Source organism: Pseudophryne corroboree, chromosome 1, assembly GCF_028390025.1.
Source record: "Pseudophryne corroboree isolate aPseCor3 chromosome 1, aPseCor3.hap2, whole genome shotgun sequence".
NCBI classification, from domain to species: domain Eukaryota; kingdom Metazoa; phylum Chordata; class Amphibia; order Anura; family Myobatrachidae; genus Pseudophryne; species Pseudophryne corroboree.
In genome coordinates, this window is record NC_086444.1 from 1,068,306,163 (window position 1) to 1,068,325,914 (window position 19,752).

Here is a 19,752-nt window from a genome sequence, read left to right on the forward strand (position 1 = left end):
CTCTCCTGAGCCCTTAGAAAGAAAGTATAGTTTAGGTTTTTTATTTTCAGTGAGACCTGCTGGCAACAGGCTCACTGCAGCGAGGGACTAAGGGGAGAAGAAGCGAACTCGCCTGCTTGCAGCCAGATTGGGCTTCTTAGGCTACTGGACACCATTAGCTCCAGAGGGATCGACCGCAGGCCCAGTCCTTGGTGTTCGGTCCCGGAGCCGCGCCGCCGTCCCCCTTACAGAGCCAGAAGCAAGAAGAGGTCCGGAAAAACGGCGGCAGAAGACATCAGTCTTCACCAAGGTAGCGCACAGCACTGCAGCTGTGCGCCATTGCTCCTCATACACACTTCATACTCCGGTCACTGAGGGTGCAGGGCGCTGGGGGGGGGCGCCCTGAGAAGCAATAATAACACCTTGGCTGGCAAAAATTCCACAATATATAGTCCCAGAGGCTATATATGTGGAAAATACCCCTGCCAGAATTTGGAAAAAAGCGGGAGAATAGTCAGCGGAAAAGGGGCGGAGCTATCTCTCACAGCACACTGGCGCCATTTCTCCTTCACAGATCCGCTGGAAGGAAGCTCCCTGGCTCTCACCTGCAGTCTACACTACAGAACAGGGTAAAAACAGAGAGGGGGGGCACTAAATTTAGGCGCAGTATATATTATATAAAAAAGCAGCTATAGGGGACACAACTTAGTTAGTCCCTGCATTATATAGCGCTCTGGTGTGTGCTGGCATACTCTCACTCTGTCCCCCCAAAGGGCTTTTATTGGTCCTGTCCTCATTCGGAGCATTCCTTGTGTGTGTGCGGTGTGTCGGTACGGCTGTGTCGACATGTTTGATGAGGATAATGATGTATAGGCGGAGCAGATGCCTTTAGAAGGGATGTCACCCCCTGCGGGGCAGACACCTGAGTGGATGGGCTTATGGAAAGTAATGAGTGCACGTATAGACTCCTTACATAAGAAAATTGACGACATGCCAAATGTGGGACAGCCGACTTCTCAGCTCGTGCCTGCCCAGGCGTCGCATGGGTCGTCAGGGGCTCTAAAACGCCCGCTACCTCAAGCAGACCCAGATGTCGACACTGATACTGACACCAGTGTCGACGACGATGAGTCTAACCTGATGCCCACTAAGGCCATTCACTGCATGATTGAGGCAATGAAAGAGGTGTTACACATTTCTGATATAACTACAGGTACCACTAAAAAGGGTATTATGTTTGGAGAGAAAAAACTACCCGTAGTTTTTCCCCCATCAGATGAATTGAATGAAGTGTGTGAAGAAGCGTGGGCTTTCCCTGATAAAAAATTGGTAATTCCTAAGAAGGTACTAATGGCGTTCCCTTTCCCGCCAGAGGATAGGTCACGTTGGGAAACACCCCCTAGAGTGGATAAAGCGCTCACACGTTTGTCTAAAAAGGTGGCACTACCGTCTCCGGATACGGCCGCCCTCAAGGAACCTGCTGATAGAAAGCAGGAGGCGATCCTGAAGTCTGTATATACACACACAGGCATTATACTTAGGCCAGCTATTGCGTCAGCTTGGATGTGCAGTGCTGCCGCTGCGTGGTCAGATAACCTGTCAGAAAATATTGACACATTAGACAGAGACACGATCCTGTTAACCATAGACCATATAAAAGACTCAGTCTTATATATGAGAGATGCACAGAGGGAAATCTGCCGACTGGCATCTAAAGTAAGTGCATTGTCCATTTCTGCTAGGAGAGGCTTATGGGCTCGCCATTGGACAGGAGATGCAGATTCAAAAAAGCACATGGAAGTGTTGCCATTTAAGGGTGAGGAATTATTTGGGGATGGTCTCTCGGACCTAGTTTCCACAGCAACGTCTGGGAAGTCAGCATTTTTACCCCATGTCCCCTCACAGCCTAAGAAGGCGCCGTTTTATCAGGTTCAGTCCTTTCGGACCCAGAAAAACAGGCGTGGAAAAGGCGGGTCCTTTCTGTCCAGAGGCAGAGGTAGGGGAAAAAGGCTGCAACAAACAGCAGGTTCCCAGGAGCAAAAGTCCTCCCCCGCTTCTTCTTCCAAGTCCGCCGCATGACGGTGGGGCTCCACAGGCGGAGCCAGGTACGGTGGGGGGGTCGCCTCAAAGATTTCAGCGATCGGTGGGCTCGCTCACAGGTGGATCCCTGGATCCTGCAAATAGTATCTCAGGGGTACAAGCTGGAATTCGAGGCGTCCCCACCCCACCGGTTCCTAAAAGCTGCCTTGCCGATTGCTCCCTCAGACAGGGAGGCGGTGCTAGCGGCAATTCACAAGCTGTATTCCCAGCAGGTGATAATCAAGGTACCCCTACTTCAACAAGGCCGGGGTTATTATTCCACACTATTTGTGGTACCGAAACCGGACGGTTCGGTGAGACCCATTCTAAATTTGAAATCCTTGAACATGTACATAAAAAAGTTCAAGTTCAAGATGGAATCGCTCAGGGCGGTTATTGCGAGCCTGGACGAGGGGGATTACATGGTATCCCTGGACATCAAGGATGCTTACTTGCATGTCCCCATTTACCATCCTCACCAGGAGTACCTCAGATTTGTGGTACAGGATTGCCGTTACCAATTCCAGACGCTGCCATTTGGACTGTCCACGGCACTGAGGGTATTTACCAAGGTTATGGCGGAAATGATGATACTCCTTCGAAGAAAGGGAGTTTTAATTATCCCGTACTTGGGCGATCTCCTAATAAAAGCGAGGTCCAAGGAACAGTTGTTGGTGGGAGTAGCACTATCTCAGGAGGTGCTGCACCAGCACGGCTGGATTCTGAATATCCCAAAGTCACAGCTGGTTCCGACGACACGTCTACTGTTCCTGGGTATGATTCTGGATACAGTCCAGAAGAAAGTGTTTCTCCCGGAGGAGAAAGCCAGGGAGTTGTCATCTCTAGACAGAGATCTCCTGAAACCAAAACAGGTATCAGTGCATCGCTGCACACGGGTCCTGGGAAAGATGGTGGCTTCTTACGAAGCAATTCCCTTCGGCAGGTTTCATGCCAGAATCTTTCAGTGGGACCTGTTGGACCAGTGGTCCGGATCGCATCTTCAGATGCATCGCTTAATAACCCTGTCTCCGAGAACCAGGGTGTCTCTACTGTGGTGGCTGCAGAGTGCCCATCTTCTAGAGGGCCGCAGGTTCGGCATACAGGACTGGGTCCTGGTGACCACTGATGCCAGCCTTCGAGGCTGGGGGGCAGTCATACAGGGAAGAAACTTCCAAGGACTATGGTCGAGTCAGGAGACTTCTCTTCACATAAATGTTCTGGAACTAAGGGCCATCTACAATGCCCTAGGTCAAGCAAGATCCCTGCTCCTACACCAGCCGGTGCTGATCCAGTCAGACAACATCACGGCAGTCACCCATGTAAATCGACAGGGCGGCACAAGAAGCAGGATGGCGATGGCAGAAGCCACAAGAATTCTCCGATGGGCAGAGAATCATGTACTAGCACTGTCAGCAGTGTTCATTCCGGGAGTGGACAACTGGGAAGCAGACTTCCTCAGCAGACACGACCTCCACCCGGGAGAGTGGGGACTTCATCCAGAAGTCTTCCAGATGCTGGTAAACCGTTGGGAAAAACCACAGGTGGACATGATGGCGTCCCATCTCAACAAAAAGTTGAAAAGATACTGCGCCAGGTCAAGGGACCCTCAGGCGATAGCTGTGGACGCTCTAGTGACACCGTGGGTGTACCAGTCGGTTTATGTGTTCCCTCCTCTGCCTCCCATACCAAAGGTATTGAGAATAATAAGAAAGCGAGGAGTAAACACAATTCTCGTGGTTCCGGATTGGCCAAGACGAGCGTGGTACCCGGAACTTCAAGAGATGCTCTCAGAGGACCCGTGGCCTCTACCGCTCAGACAGGACCTGCTGCAGCAGGGGCCCTGTCTGTTCCAAGACTTACCACGGCTGCGTTTGACGGCATGGCGGTTGAACGCCGGATCCTGAAGGAAAAGGGTATTCCGGAAGAAGTCATTCCTACGCTTATTAAAGCCAGGAAAGATGTGACTGTACAGCATTATCACCGCATATGGCGGAAATATGTTGCTTGGTGTGAGGCCAAAAAGGCCCCAACAGAGGAATTTCAACTAGGTCGATTTCTGCATTTCCTACAAGCAGGTGTGACTATGGGCCTGAAATTAGGCTCCATTAAGGTACAGATCTTGGCTCTATCGATTTTCTTCCAGAAAGAACTGGCTTCACTACCTGAAGTTCAGACGTTTGTGAAAGGAGTGCTGCATATTCAGCCCCCATTTGTGCCTCCAGTGGCACCTTGGGATCTCAACGTGGTGTTGAGTTTCTTAAAATCACATTGGTTTGAGCCACTTAAAACCGTGGATCTAAAATATCTCACGTGGAAAGTGGTCATGTTACTGGCCTTGGCTTCAGCCAGGCGTGTGTCAGAATTGGCGGCTTTGTCATGTAAAAGCCCTTATCTGATTTTCCATACGGATAGGGCAGAATTGAGGACTCGTCCCCAGTTTCTCCCTAAGGTGGTGTCAGCGTTTCACCTGAACCAGCCTATTGTGGTGCCTGCGGCTACTAAGGATTTGGAGGATTCCAAGTTGCTAGACGTTGTCAGGGCCCTGCAAATATATGTTTCCAGGACGGCTGGAGTCAGAAAATCTGACTCGCTGTTTATCCTGTATGCACCCAACAAGCTGGGTGCTCCTGCTTCTAAGCAGTCTATTGCTCGCTGGATTTGTAGTACAATTCAGCTTGCACATTCTGTGGCAGGCCTGCCACAGCCAAAATCTGTAAATGCCCATTCCACAAGGAAGGTGGGCTCTTCTTGGGCGGCTGCCCGAGGGGTCTCGGCTTTACAACTTTGCCGAGCAGCTACTTGGTCAGGGGCAAACACGTTTGCAAAATTCTACAAATTTGATACCCTGGCTGAGGAGGACCTGGAGTTCTCTCATTCGGTGCTACAGAGTCATCCGCACTCTCCCGCCCGTTTGGGAGCTTTGGTATAATCCCCTTGGTCCTTACGGAGTTCCCAGCATCCACTAGGACGTCAGAGAAAATAAGAATTTACTCACCGGTAATTCTATTTCTCGTAGTCCGTAGTGGATGCTGGGCGCCCATCCCAAGTGCGGATTGTCTGCAATACTTGTAAATAGTTATTGTTAACTAAAGGGTTATTGTTGAGCCATCTGTTGAGAGGCTCAGTTGTTTTCATACTGTCAAACTGGATATAGTATCACGAGTTGTACGGTATGATTGGTGTGGCTGGTAAGAGTCTTACCCGGGATTCTAAATCCTTCCTTATTATGTCTGCTCGTCCGGGCACAGTGTCCTAACTGAGGCTTGGAGGAGGGTCATAGTGGGAGGAGCCAGTGCACACCAGGTAGTCATAAATCTTTCTAGAGTGCCCAGCCTCCTTCGGAGCCCGCTATTCCCCATGGTCCTTACGGAGTTCCCAGCATCCACTACGGACTACGAGAAATAGAATTACCAGTGAGTAAATTCTTATTTTTTTGTTTTTTTTTCAAGCATACCATCCCTCCCCATCAAACAATTAATAACAAGGATCCCCCTTCAGGAACCCCAGGTGTTATTTAGATTATCATGGCATTCCCTTTCTGTGTTCATCAGACATTACAACCGATAGAGTTTTTAGCGGGACTGAGTGAGGGTTCAGTGACCTTCACACGACCATCTGCTTTCGTCACTCTTCCTTTTTTGTTGGCTTTTTTAGTATTACAAATAGATATCCCCCTCTCTCCCAGGTTCTTCCTCCACAATCTTGGCATTGCATCTACCAGAACAGTTGATACAACGCATTGTCTGCTACCACTGCTGTTATGCAGTAGATTGGAAATAACCTGCGGTCCCTTTGAGGCAAACTGTTCTGAGAATATGGCATACCCACCAAATGGAGTTTATGGTCCGTATACTAATACCTCTTCTAAGACCTTTTCTAATACTGAGAGCCCTACACATTTTTTTTTTAATTCTCAGCTTCCATTCAATTAAGAAGCCTTCAAGTTTAAACAGCCATGCACTGCTCTTTCCTTAATAAAACAAAATTGAAAATTGTAAAAGATCTTACCTTCTAGTTGGTCCTCTGTATTTTTGAACAACGACATTCTGAATATGGAGGAGATTTATCAACGCTTGGAGGGAGATATAGTGGAGAGAGCTAAAGTACCAGCCAATCAGCTCCTAACTATCATGTCACAGGCTGGGTACACACTTGTCCAATCCACAGTAGAGTCGACTCCCGACCAACTGGTCTCCCGACCAACTGGTCTGACATTGGACAAGTGTGTACCCTCCGCCGACTGACCCCTCCCCCCAATACTGGTTGCCTGTCCGGCCTCCTGATTTTTAAACATACTTAAAAACCAGAAGACCGGACCGCCGTACAGCCAACCAATATTATACTGTACAGGCAGCTGAGACTGGAGCTGGCGACCGATTTCCGGTCCCAGCAGCCCAGCATGCCATCAGTAGGTATACCCATACTGTCCGCCACTGCTGTAAGGCCCAGCTTGACACGGCAGAGGTTGTGCTCTTTACCTTAATGCGGAGTTCGGCAGCAGGCGGCAGGCACAATGGTGGTGGTTCCCTTTTCAAAAGTGGTGCCATGGCGCCATTTTAAAAAAAGGAGACAAATCACGGCTCTCCACCTCATCACCTTGCCCCCTTGTGCCGACTATTATTAGCCAGCAGCACAAGGCAGCGTGTGTCAATCTGGTGGTGGAGAAGCTAGGAAGAGCTCCTGAAGATAGCAGATGCAGAGGAAGTCCTGGATGAACAACGGCCATACAAACTAGCTTAAAAGATGCCGCCCCCCCCCCCAGGTGAAGATGCTGGCTAATTAACTATTAAAACATTCGGAGGCCTGTCTTTATTTTAATTTCTCTAACGTCCTAGTGGATGCTGGGGACTCCGTCAGGACCATGGGGATTAGCGGCTCCGCAGGAGACAGGGCACAAAAGTAAGCTTTTAGGATCACATGGTGTGTACTGGCTCCTCCCCCTATGACCCTCCTCCAAGCCTCAGTTAGGTTTTTGTGCCCGTCCGAGCAGGGTGCAATCTAGGTGGCTCTCTTAAAGAGTTGCTTAGAAAAAGTTTTTAGGTTCTTTATTTTCAGTGAGTCCTGCTGGCAACAGGCTCACTGCATCGAGGGACTTAGGGGAGAGAAGTGAACTCACCTGCGTGCAGGATGGATTGGCTTCTTAGGCTACTGGACACCATTAGCTCCAGAGGGAGTCGGAACACAGGTCTCGCCCTGGGGTTCGTCCCGGAGCCGCGCCGCCGACCCCCCTTGCAGATGCTGAAGATTGAAGAGGTCCGGAACCAGGCGGCAGAAGACTTTCAGTCTTCATCAGGTAGCGCACAGCACTGCAGCTGTGCGCCATTGTTGTCAGCACACTTCACACAGCGGTCACGGAGGGTGCAGGGCGCGGGGGGGGGGCGCCCTGGGCAGCAATGTATAATACCTGTATGGCGAAAAATACATCACATATAGCCCTTGAGGCTATATGGATGTATTTAACCCCTGCCAGATATCACAGACTCCGGAGAAGAAGCCCGCCGAAAAGGGGGCGGGGCCTATTCTCCTCAGCACACAGCGCCATTTTCCCTCACAGAAATGCTGGTGGGAAGGCTCCCATGCTCTCCCCTGCACTGCACTACAGAAACAGGGTTAAAACAGAGAGGGGGGGCACTGATTTGGCGATATGAATATATATTAAAATGCTATAAGGGAGGAACACTTATATAAAGGTTGTCCCTGTATAATTATAGCGTTTTGGTGTGTGCTGGCAAACTCTCCCTCTGTCTCCCCAAAGGGCTAGTGGGTCCTGTCCTCTATCAGAGCATTCCCTATGTGTGTGCTGTATGTCGGTACGTGTGTGTCGACATGTATGAGGAAAATGTTGGTGAGGAGGCGGAACAAATTGCCTGTAATGGGGATGTCACTCTCTAGGGAGTCGACACCGGAATGGATGGCTTATTTATGGAATTACGTGATAAGGTCAACACGCTGCAAGCCGGTTGACGACATGAGACGGCCGGCGAACAAATTAGTACCTGTCCAGGCGTCTAAAACACCGTCAGGGGCTGTAAAACGCCCATTTACCTCAGTCGGTCGACACAGACCCAGACACGGACACTGATTTCAGTGTCGACGGTGAAGAAACAAACGTATTTTCCTTTAGGGCCACACGTTAAGGGCAATGAAGGAGGTGTTACATATTTCTGATACTACAAGTACCACAAAAAAGGGTATTATGTGGGATGTGAAAAAACTACCTGTAGTTTTTCCTGAATCAGATAAATTAAATGAAGTGTGTGATGATGCGTGGGTTTCCCCCGATAGAAAATTATTGGCGGTATACCCTTTCCCGCCAGAAGTTAGGGCGCGTTGGGAAACACCCCTTAGGGTGGATAAGGCGCTCACATGCTTATCAGAACAAGTGGCGGTACCATCTACAGATAGGGCCGTACTTAAGGAGCCAGCTGATAGGAGGCTGGAAAATATCCTAAAAAGTATACACACACATGCGGGTGTTATACTGCGACCAGCGATCGCCTCAGCCTGGATGTGCAGAGCTGAGGTGGCTTGGTCGGATTCCCTGACTAAAAATATTGATACCCTTGACAGGGACAGTATTTTATTGACTATAGAGCATTTAAAGGATGCATTTCTGTATATGCGAGATGCGCAGAGGGATATTTGCACTCTGGCATCAAGAGTAAATGCGATGTCCATATCTGCAAGAAGATGTTTATGGACACGACAGTGGTCAGGTGATGCAGATTCCAAATGGCACAAAGATGTATTGCCGTATATAGGGGAGGAATTATTTGGGGTCGGTCCATGGGACCTGGTGGCCACGGCAACTGCTGGAAAATCCACCGTTTTTTACCCTAAATCACATCTCTGCAGAAAAAGACACCGTCTTTTCAGCCTCAGTCCTTTCGTCCCTATAAGAGTCATATCTGCCCAGGGATAGAGGAAAGGGTAGAATACTGCAGCAGGCAGCCCATTCCCAGGAACAGAAGCCCTCCACCGCTTCTACCAAGTTCTCAGCATGACGCTGGGACCGTACAGGACCCCTGGATCCTACAAGTAGTATCCAAGGGGTACAGATTGGAATGTCGAGACGTTTCCCCCTCGCAGGTTCCTGTAGTCTGCTGTACCAATGTCTCCCTCCGACAGGGAGGCAGTATTGAAAACAATTCACAAGCTGTATTCCCAGCAGGTGATAATAAAATTACCCCTCCTACAACAAGGAAAGGGGTATTATTCCACACTATATGGTGGTACTGAAGCCAGAAGGCTAGGTGAGACCTATTCTAAATCTGAAATATTTGAACACTTACAAAGGTTCAAATCCAGATGCAGTCACTCAGAGCAGTGATAGCGAACCGGGAAGAAGGGGACTATATGGTGTCCCGGGACATAAGGGATGCTTACCTCCATGTCCCAAAATTTGCCTTTCTCACCAAGGGTACCTCAGGTTCGTGGTACAGAACTGTCACTATCAGTTTCAGACGATGCCGTTGGATTGTCCAAGGCACCCCGGGTCCTTACCAAGGTAATGACCGAAATGAGGATTCGTCTTCAAAGAAAATGGACGACCTCCTGATAAGAACAAGGTCCAGAGAACAGTTGGAGGTCGGAGTAGCACTATCTCAAGTAGTTCTACGACAGCACGGGTGGATTCTAAATATTCCAAAACCGCAGTTGTTCCGACGACACGTCTGCTGGTCCTAGGGATGATTCTGGACACAGTCCAGAAAAAGGTGTTTCTCCCAGAGGAGAAAGCCAGGGAGTTATCCGAGCTAATCGGGATCCTCCTAAAACCAGGAAAAGTGTCAGTGCATCATTGCACAAGAGTCCTGGTAAAAATGGTGGCTTATTACGAAGCGATTCCATTCGGCAGATTTCACGCAAGAACTCTTCAGTGGGATCTGCTGGACAAATGGTCCGGATCGCATCTTCAGATGCATCAGCGGATAACCCTATATCCAAGGACAAGGGTGTCTCTCCTGTGGTGATTACAGAGTACTCATCTTCTAGAGGGCCGCAGATTCGGCATTCAGGATTGGATGCTGGTGACCACGGAGGCCAGCCTGAGAGGCTGGGGAGCAGTCACACAGGGAAAAAATTTCCAGGGAGTGTGATCAAGTCTGGAGAATTCTCTCCACATAAATATACTGGAGCTAAGAGCAAATTTATAATGCTCTAAGCTTAGCAAGACCTCTGCTTCAAGGTCAGCCGGTATTGATCCAGTGGGATAACATCACGGCAGTCGCCCACGTAAACAGAAAGGGCGGCACAAGAAGCAGGAGGGCAGTGGCAAAACTGCAAGGATTTTTCGCTAGGCGGAAAATCATGTGATAGCACTGTCAGCAGTGTTCATTCCGGGAGTGGACGACTGGGAAGCAGACTTCCTCAGCAGGCACGACCTCCACCCGGGAGAGTGGGAACTTCATCGGGAAGTTTTCCGCATGATTGTGAACCGTTGGGAAAGACCAAAGGTGGACATGATGGCGTCCCGCCCGAACAAAAAACGGGACAGGTATTGCGCCAGGTCACGAGACCTTCAGGCGATAGCTGTGGACGTCCTGGTAACACCGTGGGTGTAACAGTCGGTGTATGTGTTCCCTCCTCTGCTTCTCATAACCAAGGTATTGAGAATTATAAGACGTAGAGGAGTAAGAACTATACTCGTGGCTCCGGATTGGCCAAGAGGGACTTGGTACCCGGAACTTCAAGAGATGCTCACAGAGGACTTATGGCCTCGGGAGCTAAGAAGGGACTTGCTTCAGCAAGTACCATGTCTGTTCCAAGACTTACCGCGGCTGCGTTTGACGGCATGGCGGTTGAACGCCGGATCCTAAGGGAAAAGGCATTTCGGAAGAGGTCATACCTACCCTGGTCAAAGCCAGGAAGGAGGTGACCGCACAACGTTATCACCACATGTGGTGAAAATATGTTGCGTGGGTGAGGCAAACAGGAGTGTCTATGAGCCTCAAATTGGGGTCCATTAAGGTTCAAGTTTCGGCCCTGTAGATTTTCTTCCAGAAAGAATTGGCTTCGGTTCCTGAAGTCCAGACGTTTGTCAAGGGAGTATTGCATATACAGCCCCTTTTGTGCCTCCAGTGGCACCGTGGGATCTCAACGTAGTGTTGGGATTCCTCAAATCATATTGGTTTGAACCGCTCAAATCTGTGGATTTGAAATATCTCACATGGAAAGTGACCATGCTGTTGGCCCTGGCCTCGGCCAGGCGATTGTCAGAATTGGCGGCTTTGTCTTACAAAAGCCCATATTTAATTTTCCATTCGGACAGGGCAGAACTGCGGACTTGTCCCCAGTTTCTTCCTAAGGTGGTGTCAGCGTTTCACCTGAAACAACCTATTGTGGTGCCTGCGGCTACTAGGGACTTGGAGGACTCCAAGTTGCTAGACGTTGTCAGGGCCCTGAAAATATATATATATATATATATATATATATAATTCCAGGACGGCTGGAGTCAGAAAGTCTGACTTGCTGTTTATATTGTATGCACCCAAAAAGCTGGGTGCTCCTGCTTCTAAGCAGACTATTGCTCGTTGGATTTGTAGTACAATTCAGCTTGCACATTCTGTGGCAGGCCTGCCACAGCCAAAATCTGTAAATGCCCATTCCACAAGGAAGGTGGGCTCATCTTGGGCGGCTGCCCGAGGGGTCTCGGCTTTACAACTTTGCCGAGCAGCTACGTGGTCAGGGGGGAACACGTTTGTAAAATTCTACAAATTTGATACCCTGGCTGAGGAGGACCTGGAGTTTCTCTCATTCGGTGCTGCAGAGTCATCCGCACTCTCCCGCCCGTTTGGGAGCTTTGGTATAATCCCCATGGTCCTGACGGAGTCCCCAGCATCCACTAGGACGTTAGAGAAAATAAGATTTTACTTACCGATAAATCTATTTCTCGTAGTCCGTAGTGGATGCTGGGCGCCCATCCCAAGTGCGGATTGTCTGCATTACTTGTACATAATTATTGTTACAAAAATCGGGTTGTTATTGTTGTGGGCCATCTTTTCAGAGGCTCCTTCGTTGTTATCATACTGTTAACTGGGTTCAAATCACAGGTTGTACGGTGTGATTGGTGTGGCTGGTATGAGTCTTACCCGGGATTCAAGATCCTTCCTTATTGTGTACGCTCGTCCGGGCACAGTACCTAACTGAGGCTTGGAGGAGGGTCATAGGGGGAGGAGCCAGTACACACCATGTGATCCTAAAAGCTTACTTTTGTGCCCTGTCTCCTGCGGAGCCGCTAATCCCCATGGTCCTGACGGAGTCCCCAGCATCCACTACGGACTACGAGAAATAGATTTATCGGTAAGTAAAATCTTATTATTTCTTTTACAGGGGGACTATAGGTACCAGTGGGCCCTTAATGCTCCTCTTGCTGGTACTTGTGGTTCTCCAATTACCAGCATGCGAGGGAGGCTTGCTGAGACCTGTAGTCCTCATGTAAAAGACAATATTATCCTTTAACTAATGGGCTATCAATTCGGCACCCACCGCCCAGGGGTGCTGTGGCTAGCCCCGAGTTTCAGCCCTGGAATTGGGGGCCCTGGAGAGGGAGGTCCCACTTCCCCAGGAATCCCTCGCCTGGACTGACTAGTTAAGGGAAATAATGCTTTGGCCGGGAGGACCCCGTCAAGTCTGTCCCCTGGCTGTGGCATTAGCCCGCCCTGCTAGTGGAGCCCGGTGCTGGTTCTATATTTACGGGGATCCCTACTCATTTTGTTCCCCAAATTCTTTTTTAACCCAGGTCTAGCTAAAAGAGGTGTGGTTATGCCTTTGGGGAGTGGGGGATACATGACCCTGCACATATTTTTTGGTGGGAGGAACATTAAAATCCTGTCCCCATCCCCAATGATGTTATTAATTCTCAAACCCCCTCCCCCTAATTTAATTCCTCATTAACAAATCCCCCTGCCTCCTAAACCAAATGTATTTTTTCAGCAGGCTGTGTCAGCAGATGCAGATTGGTGGTCTGTTGAAAAATCGGACAAGTGTGTAGCAAGGATTGGATGTAGAATCTGCAAGCAGGTCTGCAGTAGGATTGTATGAACAGTCTGATCTGCCAAGGATTGGACAAGTGTGTACTCAGCTTTAGGAGCTGACTGGTTGGTACATTGGGGGGTAATTCCAAGTTGATCGCAGCAGGAAATTTTTTAGCAGTTGGGCAAGACCATGTGCACTGCAGGGGAGGCAAATATAACATGTGCAGAGAGAGTTAGATTTGGGTGGGTTATTTTGTTTCTGTGCAGGGTAAATACTGGCTGCTTTATTTTTAAACTGCAATTTAGATTGCAGATAGAACACACTACACCCAAATCTATCTCTTTCTGCACATATTATATTTGCCTCCCCTGCAGTGCACATGGTTTTGCCTAACTGCTAAAAAATTTCCTGCTGCGATCAACTTGGAATTACCCCCATTATCTCTCCAAACTTTGATATATCTCGCCGCCCCCCCCTTCCTGTTTGTCTCTGTTAGCTCTCGGCTAATAAAAGCTCATCAGGCTTGTTTTGATACTTTTTAGGGATCAACCTCATATTAAGACTCCAGGGGCCAAATGTAATAGAGTGAGAGTTTCAGAAAGTGAGAGATTTTACGGTTTTTTATTATTATTTTTAAATGGCAATCATTTACACTGCAAAACCAGGTTGATCTTGCTGTGTAAATGATTGCCACTTTAAAAAAAACCTGCCAAATCTCTCACTTTTTGAAACGCTCACTCTATTACATTTGGCCCCAGATCTTGCGATAAAATGAGATGAGATTTCATCAATTTAACTACTAAATTTAAAGCGGGCAGCCTTGTTTTTTTTTTTTTTTTTAAATGTCCATTTAAACCTAGCTCCTAAATTGAGACCTTGCAGCTGCCTTCAACTCAAATGCAAAGAATAAGAAAACGTATCTGTATATTTTTAACGAAATATAAATAATGCTATTTTCTTTTTCAGTTTATCGAGCTTCATTTTCAATGGCAGGGAAACCAGTGAGGAGGACGCTGAAATGACTTCAGAAATTATACTTGAAGAAACTTTCTATAAAAGGTCACAGCAGAAAAAGAGGACTTCTCCCTTAAACTACAAGGAAAGACTATTTGTACTTACCAAGTCCAGGCTCACCTACTATGAAGGACGATCTGAGGTAAGGAATAGATTATCTGAGGTATTTAACAGAACTTCCATAATTAAACCCATTTTTGGACATGAATCTATACAAAGAACCTTATATATTTATAAGTTGATTAAATATTTTACCAGGAAGAAATACATTGAGAGTCCTCTCTTATTTTCAAGGCTGTCCAACATTGGGGGGAATTCAATTGTGCCCGATCCGTTTTTAAGTGAAAAAAACAGGCTTTACTGCAATTTTTACCCAATTGTTTTTTCGGGCAATTCAGTTACAGCCTGTTTTTTTCAGAAAACAACCCCCAGTTTTCGGGTGAGAACACCTAGGTTCTGGGATAACTTCCCTTGTCCATGTGTTTTTGCAATAACGGATGCAACAAAAATGGCACTTATTGGATATTTTGTTTCTCCTCCTGGGCAGGTGAAATCGGGGATAATTGAATAACCCACAGTGGGGATCAATTAGTGGCTAATTGTTGAATTCCCTCCCATAATATAGTTTTTTTGTAAAATAACAGAAATAAGTGAATTATTTACACCTGAAAAGTCTGTGAAGCAAGTTGTTATGGAATATGGGATTGCGACAGTAATGTGGAAAATTAACATTATGTTTGCAAAAATGAGATAGGGGCCTTAAGGGCCCTACACATTGGCAGATCCGCCGCTGAGCTACGGGCGACCCGGCGGCAGGGGGCAGTGACGGGGGGAGTGAAGTTTCTTCACTCCCCTCATCACCCGGCTCCGTAGCAGTGCAGGCAAATATGGAGATCGTCCATATTGGCCTGCATGCACAGCCGACGGGGCGCCAGCGATGAACGAGCGCGGGGCCGCGCATCGTTCATCGCTGGTGCCTCCACACTCAAAGATATGAACGGTATCTCATTCATTAATGAACGAGATCGTTCATATCTTTGAGTGATGTCGGCCAGTGTGTAAGGCCTATAAGTCAGAGCTGAACTCAAAAGCGTCTGCTTCTATTGGCAGTCGCCCATCTGCTTCTATTGGCAGTCGCCCATCTGCGACTTTATGCAGATGCCGCTACCAAGTCCTTCCCTGGTGTACATCCATGTGTCCGAATGTGCAAGGACTGAGATGGCCACATTCAGCATCCATAGTTGCTGAAATGCAGATTGACACTGCGCCGTACATGCACCTGAAATCTCACCTTTGACTCTGTACGGACACAGGGGGTCATTCCGAGTTGATCGCTCACTGCCGTTTTTCGCACTGCAATGCGCATGCGCGTCGTACGGGTACACAGCGGATCGTTGCTGAGCTATGGATTTAACGAAGAATCCTTTCGCACGGGCGATCGCAAGGAGATTGACAGGAAGAGGGCGTTTGTGGGTGGCAACTGACCGTTTTCTGGGAGTGTTTGGAAAAACGCAGGCGTGTCCATGCGTTTTCAGGGCAGGTGTCTGACGTCAATTTCGGCACCAAAAAGACTGAAGTGATCGCAAGGGCTGAGTAAGTCCAGACCTACTCAGAAACTGCACAAAATGTTTTTGTACAGCTCGGCTGCACAGGTGTTCGCACACTTGCAAAGCGAAAATACACTCCCCCGTGGGCGGCGACTATGCGTTTGCACGTCTGCTAAATGTAGCTAGTGAGCGATCAACTCGGAATGAGGGCCACAATCGGGCTGCATTTGCAGTGGGGAGTAGCAGAAAATCCCTCCAACGCTTCCGACATCGGCAGTGCATCCACCTCTCACCTCTCAGTCATATATAGAACATTGATAGTCACAGGTTAAATAATAAACTTTATTAAGAAACAGGCCAAATGTTCCTCAAATAAACTGTATTTACACAGGAAAAAAAGCTTTTTAATTAGAGAAGGGGATAACACTTTATTTTTCATTGAAAGAGTATAACGCACCATATTTCTCACACATTTCTTTGTGAGGGTTCTCCATCTCTTATGAGTGATCCCAGCAAATGTAAAGATTAATAGCCGTACGGTTACATTTTTATGAAGAACTATTTTATGTAAGCTGTTTATCTCGTATTGCTATTACAGTACTTTGATATTATATATACATCATATTATATGTGTCTTAGTCTCTCACTGCCATACCAGTGTTATATATCTATATAAGCACAGTTCCATACTATGGGGGCGATTCAGAGATGGATGCAGCATCGTGTCTGGACGCTGCGACCACGTCCATCTGGTCTGCGCATGCCACACTGGCAATAGTGCGTGTGCGTGACCATCACAATGTGATCACATCTCAGAAGGATGCGATCACGTAGTGATTGACAGACACGGGCTTCAAGGGGGCGGTGCTGCGGCATTTACTAAGCACGGTCAGGACAGCTCAGGCGTGTCCGGACCATTTTCGGGGTGGCTGTGTAACGTCACACGCAGCCACTCTGAGAAAAAAATGTCACCGGACCGCTTGCCAGAAAAGCCAGGCTGCACAGGCAGGGGTCGGCCTCAGATCGATGCATTTGCAATCAAATTGCGAACGCATCGCGGGGCGGGGCCACACACATGCTGGGCGGGCTTAACCCAGCAGACTATCTGTGATTGACAGTCTACTGCCGTTTGGGGGGCGGGGAGGGGCAGCAACGGCCTCCGTTTATGAAAATGAAGGTATGTCGTTGCCGTTTACGGGGAGGTAAGAGGTCAGGGATCTTCATGGTTGCACAGAGATTTTCTGGCCTCTGTGGCAGGTGGCTTGCATGTCCCCATGGGTGCTGCAAGCCGCCCGATGGTTAGTTGTGATCTGATGCTGTGTCTTATGATACAGGTCAGATCACTAATGCATGCAGGAAGCATCTGCTTTTAATAGGCACTTCCTGGTATATTACCATACAGAGCTATCACTGCTGCTTCCAGGGAAGTGATAGCAACTCCAACCACATCTGAATCAAGCGTAATATGAGCAAGAATGATTTAATACAAATAGAATTTAAGGTTTTGCCCCAAACACAAGGAATAAAATAGAGCTGCCACATTTCATTACACAGTACTATGTCATATGACACCCCAATTGTAATAACCAGCACCCACTTCATTATAATACACATAAGCATTGAATTTCAAAGGAAATAAACCTCTGTTCATAATTCAGACTATAACCACAACTCAGTATCACATTGCATTCTAGGTACAGTACTTAAAGGAAATGCTGGTTGTCAGATCACAACTTATAAGTTTACAGCTACCACTTTGTGATAACAAAGACTGTTATATGATATGCTGCAGAACAGTACAGTAAAGAACATAGAGCTACAGTAAGTGCACACTTGGCAATTGGATAGATCAAGTTCTAGTTAGATCACTGTATCATCCTGTACTTCCAGCCATTGCAGTTATAGCTAATGTACTCAGAGGCACAGACAGCATAGGGGCCCCCAGATAAAAAGCACTATGACAGGCTGGAGCACGGACTCTGTAGGTGGGGTCCAGCTATCATAATGTCCATAAGACCCAGCCTGTTCAGCACTGCGTTTACCGGGCCCGCAAAAATAATGCTTCATCCTCTAAGGAAAACCATCCCCATTCTGAGATAGGACTCTTTTCATGCATGTGTTGCAGTGGGTTAATGCAATGTCTGAAAATAAGCTTAAAGTGATTTTATTTTTTTGGTGGCGAACTACAGGTCCCAGCAAGCCCTGTCATGCTTAGCATTTGGGAATGTTGGTACTTGTAGAGCTACAGCTACCAGCATCAATGGCATCACAGGGGTCGATGTCACCCGGTGCGGCTCTGCAGACATCTCGTAGCAGCGATGCCATACCCCCTGTTGTATGACTTTTGGGGGCATCACATTGGGGACTTACCCAGCACTCAGGAAGCTGTGGGCCAGTCCCCATCCTCTCCCAACACAATGTGGGCCATGCACGCATGTGCACATGATCCATCGAAGCTATTTTCGCTGCTCAGTGACCTCATCCAAGGTGGGGTGACACCAAAATAACACAGAAGCTCTGTTATTTTGGTGTCACCACCACAGAAGGTGTCACACGGTGTGGTCTGCACCCCTCCCCCTGTATCCCCGTATTGATGGCACTGACTGCCAGGAATGCTGTCAATTATAGAACTGCAGGACCCTCTGTGACCAGTAGATCACTTGTAAAAAAAAAAAAACACAGACATTGAGAAAATAAACCCTTAAATGAAAATAAACACTCTAGAGACAAACTCTCATTCTGAACTTTATTGCTGACGGGGGAGGGGCATATGAGGCTCCTATTATTTCTTCAAGGCTTTTCAATTCACAGGGACAAAATAAATCCCTAATGACAAAAGACTGGAAGGAGTTCCATTCTAACCAAACAAAGTGGCTTTGTTCTGAGTGTGGGAAAGCCACTTTGATTGTTTAGATGCAACTAAGTGCTTTATGTAGGTATGACAGGGCTTGCTGAGGCCTGTAGTCCATACCCACTGCAGCACAGGTGTTTGACGAGCCCTAGTGCTTTTGCATGATGGGGCTGGTTTGTCCTAGAGAAGAACCCGCTTTGTTATGTGAAGCACAACTCCCTGTGTTGAATTCCTGTTCTCAGCAGGCTAGTGCTGGAGTACAGAAAAGTCAGGAGGACCTCATTGAAGTTTCCCTGCTATTCCCTGCTATTGCATATCTAGCCCAGCCTATCGTGGCCTGGTACTGGTGGCATTTCTTTGGGGGGAGTGGACCACACTCGGTTTGTCCCCCTAATTTCACAGCCAACATCCTAGGCTGTGAACCCTTCTCTCTGCACAATTTGTTTGTTTTTTTCCAGCCAGCTCTACATTTATTTCTTTTTTGCCAGGGCCAGCGCTACCATTAGGCAAACCTAAGCGTCACCATTACGCGTTACCGTTAGGCAAACCTAAGCGCTACCATTAAGCAAACTGTGGTAGTTGCTGAATGTATCAATAGTTAGGAGGCACCTAAAATAGTGAACCAATGATAGAATGCCACTCATTCAGTGTTGTAATTCTCCCAAGTCTCCCCCACACAGAGCACTGGCCGCTCTGACGTGAAGAAGAATCAGTTGTCAGTTCTTACATGTGAAGCTGTTTGTTGCTGCTGCTCTGTCAGTAGTCCCTGTCTGGATACAATGGGACTGGTCCCTTTAGTATTGGGGCAGCCTGTTAGCATGCTGTCTGTAAAAGTCAGCCAATCAGATTTGATGCCGCACTGTCATTATAGAGCTTGTAGGATGAGGTAATCCTAAAGGGCCCCATACACTAGAACGATAATGCCCGATTTCATCTGATTTCGGGCCGATATATCGGGTGAAATCGGGCATTTTGGAGGTGTTTCCGATCCGATCGATGCGCGTTCCCGTGAGCATCGGATCGGATCCTCCAGATTGAACGTGCTGCACTAGCGATCATGTCCGACCCCGTAGGTATGGCTGGGATCGCCCAAGATATATCATATGCAAAAGGACAGCATTCGATGTATCTTGGGTGATCCTTCCGCCCGGGAGGCTGCCGGGGTGATCGCCTGCGACATGACGGTCTGACATGTCGCATAAGTGTATGGGGCCCTTTACTAAGGGGCATATTCATTATAAAAAATTGTGAAGTGAGAATTTGTAGTTTTCAATTCTCACCATTACCTTTCACAATTGTTTCATAATT

At 47.9% G+C, this 19,752-nt stretch overlaps 1 protein-coding gene across 2 annotated transcripts in view; it reads left to right on the forward strand.

Moving 5' to 3' along the window:
- TEC (tec protein tyrosine kinase) overlaps positions 1–19,752 on the forward strand; it is a 309,465-nt gene that overhangs the window by 135,104 nt on the left and 154,609 nt on the right. Inside the window, exons 3-4 of one of the 2 annotated variants that reach the window (XM_063920970.1) lie at positions 5,744–5,901; positions 13,999–14,188. In XM_063920970.1, coding sequence (XP_063777040.1) covers positions 14,051–14,188 — 138 coding nt within the window. In that variant the 5' untranslated portion in view covers positions 5,744–5,901; positions 13,999–14,050. The remainder of the gene's footprint in view (positions 1–5,743; positions 5,902–13,998; positions 14,189–19,752) is intronic. The other variant, XM_063920969.1, reaches the window with a different exon arrangement.